The sequence below is a fragment of the Microtus ochrogaster genome, chromosome 1, assembly GCF_000317375.1.
Source record: "Microtus ochrogaster isolate Prairie Vole_2 chromosome 1, MicOch1.0, whole genome shotgun sequence".
Taxonomy (NCBI): domain Eukaryota; kingdom Metazoa; phylum Chordata; class Mammalia; order Rodentia; family Cricetidae; genus Microtus; species Microtus ochrogaster.
In genome coordinates this window covers 46,044,943-46,053,304 of record NC_022009.1, presented here as the reverse complement: position 1 = coordinate 46,053,304, position 8,362 = coordinate 46,044,943, and the positions used below count along the sequence as shown (strand labels likewise).

Here is an 8,362-nt window from a genome sequence, read left to right as displayed (position 1 = left end):
AAAAAAAAAAGAAAAAGAAAAATTCCTCTGAACTTTCACGTACTCATTGTGCAGTAAATGGCTTACAAGCCTTCAACTTCTTCTAAACTTTATATGGCCCTAGTAGAAGCCCTGTCTCAAAAAGCCCCCGCCCCCCCAAAAAAAGAGAAAGAAATCACCAAATCCCAGAGGAACATGGGCATCTCAGATAAGCATTCAGCAGCTGGATTGCCATTGGCAAATTCAGGGATGCAAAATCAAAGTGAAAATAAAAAACATGACCTAATTCCTTTCAAAGTTACAAAGAAATCATACAGGAAAGCTAGTGCCTACAGGTAGAACACAGAAAATACATAGGTTTTCTTCCTTTTCTAATCATCCCTCTTCCCTCTCCCTCACTCTTCCTTTTTCTCCGGGAGATGAGTCTCTCTACTTGACCCAGACTGGCCTTGAACTCACAATTCCCCTGCCTTGTCCTCTCAAGTGCTGGGATTATGGGCCTGAGTAACTAGGCCCAGTTGAATTCTTTTTTGTTGTTGTCTGTTTGTTTTCAATACAGGGTTTCTCTGTTTATCTTTGGCTGTCCTGGAACTCACTCTGTAGACCAGGCTGGTCTAGAACTCACAGAGATTCGCCTGCTTCTGCCTCCTGAGTGCTGGGATTAAAGGCGTGCGCCACCATGCCTGGTCCAGTTGAATTCTTGATGAGATCTATTCATTGCCAAGAATAACTACTATAATAAGGAAAGTGTAGAATTCAACTAATTCCTGATTTTTTCCATTGCATTTTTAGTTCTTTCATGTTTGGCTGACCAGAAAGAACTATTCATTCGCCTATTTAAACAAACTTTAAGTCAAGGGGCTGAGGATGAACATGGATTCCCGTGACAAGTGCTAAGGCTGAGCCCTCCTTGATCAGCACTGTGACTGGGAGCTATGACTTCCAATCGGGCAACCATGTTGCTATGGTGAAAAGAAATGGCCACAGGCACCTCTGCTTATGATATTGACATACAAGCCTCAGCCTTTCTGGGCCCCGTCACCAGTAATCATGAAGAGATGCTGCCGCACCCTCTCTTCAGGCCAGGTCTTGAAGTGCTTCTGTGAGCTACCCTGGGGCCACAGCCCAGTTCAGAAGGTTCCATGTCTGGTGTTCTGCAGACACGTGTGGTTGGGACTGAAGGAGGCTCAGCTAGCTAGATTGCTTACTCTTAGTAATGCCTCATGCTATCTTATCAGGTGGGGATTTACTGGAACCAAACAAAACAGATTAAAGAACCCTTCTGTTTATTTAACTGCACTCCAATAGACATCATGAGCAGTAAGCCGCAATAAGGTTCCCTTCTACATTCCAGAATCTGAGTGCTACTGTCTAGGGATCCTATCATTGGTCAAAGGGGGCTAAAATTCACAAGTCAGAATAATCAACACCTCCAGGTCCATTCAAAGCATTGTTTACACTCGCCTGGAACAGGGAGCATGCCCAGACGAATGCAGACTCTTAGGACCTGCAGAAGAACTCAGTGGATAACCCTCCTTAAAACCTTTCTGCGTGTGTTCTCAATTTGACAGAAAGAGATCTCTGGATCAGAACTGCTCTAAACGGTTGCATGGAGTTGCAGTTACTGGAATCGCTGCTGGCACAGCCCTGGCTGCCACAGGGGCTTTGGTTCCTGGTTGAGGCTAAGGTTCCCCATTTGGTGTCCTGGGAGATGAGGAGTGTTAACACCTGCTATGAAGAACTAAAGGACGTGTCTCTGAGCCAGAGCAGAAGTGAGAAGGCTGCAAAGGGAAAAAGTGAATGGCAAGATGCTATTGCAAAGCTTCAGATTTTGCTCACGCTCATATAACACATAGTTATAGTTGGGTTTCTGTTACTAAGGTAAATGAAGCAACAAATTGCAGACATCCACTTACTTGTTAACTTTTCTAGCAATCTGATCATTCAGATCTACAGATGTTTCCTAACAGGTGACTACATTTCCCGTTATAGCATTAGCTTAGCGGAACATGACGGACCCGTCAAGCACATCTGTAGCGGGCACAGCCCTGCTGAGCTCAATGCACTTTTACCTGACGAGTCTCGTCGCTCACTGTCTTTCTCAGCATCTGCACATCTTCAAACTGAGGCCCATCTGTCTCCATTGCCACCGGAATGCTCATGGCGCTGGCTTGACTATACACTGCATACTGCAATGCAAAGTATGGAGTCACTCTCTGTTAGGTGCCAGGTCTGAACTTAGGGCCCTCATACTGCAGGGGTCGCTTGCCCACTGTCCTTCCCTGTAGCCCTCTCCCACAAGAAGCCATGTGGTAGGAGACAAGCTTGTCCACTGATGAAGCCTGTGGGCTGCTGCCTGTTGGATGCTGGAAAGGGGCCACCCTCCTTCAGGCGAGGCTATTGGAATGACTCTCTGCTGGCCCCAAGATCACTTCTACATCTTCCTAAGTTCACCTCAAACCAGTCAGCCCACAGCCCTCCTGCATCTCTGGAGCCAACACACTGAAGGGACACTGCCCACAGCAAATGGCCACTTCTCACCCCGATCTCTGCACACAGCCTGTCAAGCCCTCCCCACCCCCAGCTCTCTTCCCTTCTTCACATCCACCCTGGGGCAGCTGCCCCAAATCCTCCTTCATTCCACAGTATTTTCTTAATATCTCAAACCTTTCAATATATCCTGATATCCTGCTTGTCACTAAAAACTAACGCAGCCTGGATTTTTGCTGATCCCTCTAACCTGACACCTTGTGCCCCTGGAATCAGGCCTGCTCTGCCTTGGGGCCCTGTGCTCAGCTTTCCTACCTCTCCACTTCCTTGTGTTCTGGGTGCATCAGGCAGGTTGTAATGGCAGATGGCCCCCACCCTGGCCCCAGTGACTTCAGGCTTTGTGAGCAGAGGGATGTAGCCCACAGCTTGTTAGCTGCTGGCACCTGTTCTCCCTGTGTGGTCAGCCGGGGTGGCGGGGACAGTCAGTGTCTGTTGCAGGTTGGAGGTTATGCTCAGTTCTTCCCTTGCTATGTATGTGCTGCCAAGAAGCCCAAAGCCTGGAGGATGCTGGGTCCCGTGTCCTGGCCATGGCCACCCACATACTTGGTCTTAGCCACCCCTTTGGCTAGCAGCTCTGTTCAGGCCTGTCTGGCTCCTGCTCTTTCTCTAATAAGCCACCTCCTGGACACCAACCACGTGTCCGCTTTATCCTCCAGGCCCTGTACTTGTTGTAACCACACTTGGCACTCCAGTTTCTTCTTACAAGCGCAGAGCCCTCCTGCCCTTCGTGCTACCTGCTCTGCTCAGTAGCCCCCTTCACACACTCCTCTAAGAGGCAGCCCCTGTGAGCCTGGCCCTTCCGGCACACCATCCTGCTGCTGACTGAACTGCAAGTCTGCCTGGGCCACTGTGCTCCTTACATACATTTGGAAGGATAAAGGCAGACGGCTTCTGCCCTCTCTCCAGTCTTATCACAGCTCCCTCGAGGCCGACCTTGAGTTTCTCTAATACCTTCTGACTTGCCTAGGTCTTGGGCCCTTGCCTCAAATGCAGACTGTGTGACAACTGTAGAGTCAGGACTTCCTGTTACCCCTGGGCTAGACCTCATCCAATACCAGTGCCATTTCTTTCTGAACCTCCCCACAGACACGAGCCACACCTGCCTCTGCAGTCTAGAGCAGTCCTGTCCTTGGTCGGTGTGCTATGCTCTGGGTGCACCAGCCACCTTATACACCCTATGCTTGTAGATGCCAGGCTGTATTTGGCTCTTATGTTTCTATCACTGGCAATTTCCATAATTTGATTCAGGATACATGGCACCTTGTCCTCAAGGCGCTCAGAGTCAGGTGGAGAGGAAGAGAAAGTGATGGAAGTCTACATGACATACTACTGGGGGCCGAGCTAAAGCAGAGGCTTCATCTTGATACTCCAGGATAAAGCCAGTGTTTCCCACAGGAGTTGCACGAGCTGTGGAAAGGATTCTGTGCTCATGGGCTGTGCTGGTTCACAGCAGATGAAGCTCACTCCCAGTAAGCACAGGCAGGCTTTTCACAAAGACCACAGGAACTCAAGAGGCAGCAGCTCACGGAGGATGAGAATGCACAGGCCTCCATAGAAGGTGGAGGACCTGAGGCACGATCCCCTGTCACAGTGGCCCAGCTGGGGGTGGGGGACGAGCAGTAAGATGCTCTAGAGTCTATCTGGTGGATTAAGATAAACACACCATTGTTAGAAATGACCGGTGTTTTGGAATTCCACCCAAAGCATATGGCATGGGAAACCCAAAACAATGTCTTTTAAGCCACAGCTTCCAGATTCCTTCTCCACCAGCCTGCCTGGGCATTTCACATCTCTGGGCAGATGAGACATTTGCTTGGCCTGCACAAGCAAGGGGTTGCTTTGGGAAGCCAGTGAACACACTGAATTGCTGGTAACCTTCCTTTGGATGGTGAAGCTGCATGTTCATTCTCACCAGGGTTGATATGAAAACTGCTTAAGAACTCACATATCCACACCACACTGAACCCTGTAATAACAAGTACTGACTGGAAATTAGTTAGTACTAACTTTTCTCTCAGGAGAGTGAGTTCTAAGGCTACACTTTCAGCTCTGAGGTCTTAGCACATGAAGTATTTTCCACTTCAGAAACACTGTGTCATGGGGCTGGGCATGTGGACAAGACTCTTGAGGACTGTCACAGATGGTTCCACATAGAGATGGGGGTGAGGACAGTGGGAAGGAGGTCACCACAGCTTCAATGCCAAACCCACCACAGACAGTTTAAAGAGCCATCAAAAGGAATAAACCAGGAACCTTTGCTGCAAGGCAGTGGTGACCCCAGGCCACATGCTAACACAACAACCAGTTCTTAGTTTGTATGAAGAAGTTTTAGGCAGTTTTTTTTTTCAACAGATTATTTCCATATTCTAGACAAAGCACACTTTCCAAGGCTCTTCACTCCTTAGCTAAATAAAACCTTCCAAACAAACCAAGATCCCCAGGGCAATGTCAGCAAGGCTGAACCACCTAAGCCTGTCCATGTATGCTTTTCCCACGTTTTACAACTATCAGTACTTCAACCTCACTTTCAACATAAACCTAACCCATAAACGCAGATCTCTAGAATTAAGCTACAGGCCTCAGAAGAACTTCTCTGCAGCATGGACAGCAAGGCTGGGAAATGTGGCTATTTGTCCAGGTGGAACCACAAACCCGTACCAGACTGCCATTAAGTCTCTTTTCATTGACGGATGCAGGTCAGCATGTTGCTTTAGGAAAGTACACACTGTTATCTTCATGGATCGTTTTTATTAAATGACAAAGATTAAAAAACCCAGTCCAACTTAGATAATAATTTATACACACTTCTCACCAAAAAGAAATACATGGTTAAGTAAAACATTTTCTTCCCTGGAGAGCTGAGAGAAGCCTGAGAGATCTTAGTGTGGAAGGTCAGATATTTCATCAAGTGACCGATAGAACCAGACACACACAGAGCAAGGAGAAACACCCCGGTATCACCGATCACTCAGTCCGGCAGACATAACATCAGGGGACCACAACTGCAAAGTTGCCCCAGGCTCTGGCAGCCTAAGAGCTAACAGTGGATGGAGGCTGCTGACCATTTGTGCCTCGCTTCACCTGGCGAGAACATACGGGCATCAGCTAGGGTAGAGGAAAGGTTAGTGTGAGCAGGGCGGAAGTCAGTTAGTTTATCAGCATACTTCATCTGTTTCAAATATGAAAATAAAAAAGAGAAATATGGTTCAAGTGACAGCATTTATGACATCTGAGCAAGAAAGGACATTACAGTTTTAAGAGGTTACATCCTGATTTTCTTTTTACCACATCATATCTTACTTTTAAAAAGAAGAGAAAAAAGTCGATTTTGTGGTAAAAATTCTGTGTGGCAAATAAGTACTTATACAAGAGGAAGGTTACAAAGTTGGAAAGTGTTTTATTGTGGACATTTGCACATACAGTGTTAGTGACGATGGCCTCCCCTCCTGGGGTGGGGCTAGATCCTATTTCATCAAACATTCAAGCAACGCCTCAACACTCCCGTGTTACTCTCTTTTTTAGTACCTGGGGATTCGCTTTGGCTAGATTTTCTATTTTAACCCATGCTTCTTCTCGCTCTTTCATTTTTAGCTTCTCTCTGAAAAACAGTAAAACATCATTTGCATTAGAGAAGACTTGCATTCAGGCAGGATAGGGGTGAAAGCTTGGAGATGTTAGCAACACCACCACGTTTTCCAGGGCCTTTCTGGTCTTATTCCATGTCTTTTACTGTGGCTCTCAACAATGCGGCATGAAAGAAACCAAAACTAAAAACTGGCCAAGAGTTAGAATAAAGATTTTAAAAAGTAAAAAAGTTAAATATTAAAGAAGAATTTAAAACACTTCCTATCTCCTGCAAGTAGGTCCAATGTTCCTAGCCTGGCTGGCTGGCTGTTTTCATACCCACTGGCAGGCGGGTCTGCAGAAGAGCCAAGGAAGCCGCAGCCAGCACCCCAGCGGTGACAGGATCCCAAGGGAGGCCAGGGTTGCTTCTGACACCATCATTAGAGGCACTGGATTTAGGCCACTGTTTTTGAGGCAAAAAAAGAAAAAAAAAAGCTACCACAGACAACTTCTGGAGCACTGTGACTCTCTTCGGAGTGGAGGAGGAGACACCGGAGAGCTCCTTCTTAGACACTTACATCACACTGACTTTAGCCCATGTGCACTCCGCCCTCGAGGGCTGAGTCCTGGTCTGGTGTAGCCCTGCTACCCTGTGCTTCACTCCATCCAGCCTGTGACGGCATTCACTACTGTATCATCAGACACCAAAACAGAGCTTGATATGCAGCCAAGACTCACACATCATCTGAGGAACAAAGAAATGGTGTTTGGCTAGACAGACACCTGTAGTTTCTCCACCTTAGTCACTTTTTTTTTTTTTTTTTTTTTTGGTTTTTCGAGACAGGGTCTCTCTGTGGTTTTGGAGCCTGTCCTGGAACTAGCTCTTGTAGACCAGGCTGGTCTCAAACTCACAGAGATCCCCTGCCTCTGCCTCCCAAGTGCTGGGATTAAAGGAGTGCGTCACCACCGCCCGGCCACCTTAGTCACTTTTAAGTGGCAAGCAGAGCTAAAATCTGCCAGCAGTTCACACTGGGTTTGGAAGGCTGTTGTTATTTTTTTCTTTTTCTTTTTCTTCAAAAGGACAAGGTCTCACTATATAGCTAAGGTGACCTTGAACCTTATAGTACTCTTCCTGCCTCAGCCTCCCGGATGTTGGGGTAATGGACTTGCGTTGCCACGTCTGGCCTGAATAGTGACTTGTTTAAGTAAATAAATAAGATGCATTATTATTACTTGGGTGTGGGTAGGTACCTGCAAGCCCTGACTGTGGAAACAGACGGAGTCAGAACTAGTAGCTTGTAGTAGAACATGGCATGAGTGTGGAGGTCAGAGGACAATGCTGTGGAGTCCACGCTCTCCTGTTTTCACACAGGTTCTGAGCTCAAGTTATCAGACATAAGGAACTGAGCCATCCTGCTAGCCAGTCATTACTAATCAACCACATGACCATATGCCCAGCCTAGGGACAGAGCACCTGGACATCTAGGCAGTCTCTGCGAAGTCCTCAGGTGCACAGAAGCAGCACCATGAAAAAGGCCAAGGAGACTCAGCTAGTGGAAGGGTGAGGACCCTGGTGCTAGACACACGCTCTTTGGTAATAGGCCACCATCAACCTTTACCTTGCTTCCTAAATAAGAGCATAACAGGGTTTCTTTTTAAAAGCTCAAAATGAAGAATAACTCTGTAGGACAAACAATGGTGGTGACAGACAATGGCAGTGGAATATTAAGGGGTATGGAAAACAATCTGGGCAAGGAGCACTTACTTCAGTTTCTCTGCTTTGAACTGCTGGGTACAGTCATCAAAGAGTTTTTGGTTCATCTCCATGAAGAGTTTCAGGGCGTTGTATATCAAGCCGTGTATTGTCCTGCAGAGTGAAGGCCACAGTGAAATGCCAACACTGCACCCTTCTCATCCCTCTCCTACCTCCTGCCATTTCCCCTTCCCCTCTAAACCGCCAAGTCTCCCTTATTTCTGAAGTCCTACCCACAACAAGTTCACTAGGTTCTAATACAAGCTGCTAGCTCTTTCTCTATCTGTTTTTCCAGTCAGGGCCTGCAGGCACCTGCCCGGCCAGGAAGGTCACCTTCCTGGTAACAGCAGCCAAAGTCACTTTACCTGGAGACCGAATAGAAAAAAGAATTACCCGAAAAACCAAAAAAAAAACAAAAAACAAAAAAACAAAACAACAACAACAAAAAAAACCCAGCACTCGGGAGGCAGAGGCAGGCGGATCTCTGTGAGTTCGAGACCAGCCTGGTCTACAGAG

At 47.2% G+C, this 8,362-nt stretch overlaps 1 protein-coding gene across 10 annotated transcripts in view; it reads right to left on the bottom strand.

Moving 5' to 3' along the window:
* Ppp2r5c (protein phosphatase 2 regulatory subunit B'gamma) overlaps positions 1 to 8,362 on the bottom strand; it is a 136,130-nt gene that overhangs the window by 7,299 nt on the left and 120,469 nt on the right. For 5 of the 10 annotated variants that reach the window (XM_005343555.3, XM_013345938.2, XM_026781186.1 and 2 more), the window contains 3 exons: positions 7,859 to 7,960; positions 6,055 to 6,127; positions 2,052 to 2,168 (listed from right to left, as the gene is read on the bottom strand). In XM_005343555.3, the coding sequence (XP_005343612.1) occupies positions 2,052 to 2,168; positions 6,055 to 6,127; positions 7,859 to 7,960 (292 nt within the window). Of the gene's footprint in view, positions 1 to 1,510; positions 1,512 to 2,045; positions 2,169 to 5,257; positions 5,635 to 6,054; positions 6,128 to 7,858; positions 7,961 to 8,362 lie in introns of those variants that run through there. The other 5 variants (XM_026781194.1, XM_026781196.1, XM_026781192.1 and 2 more) reach the window with 3 other exon arrangements.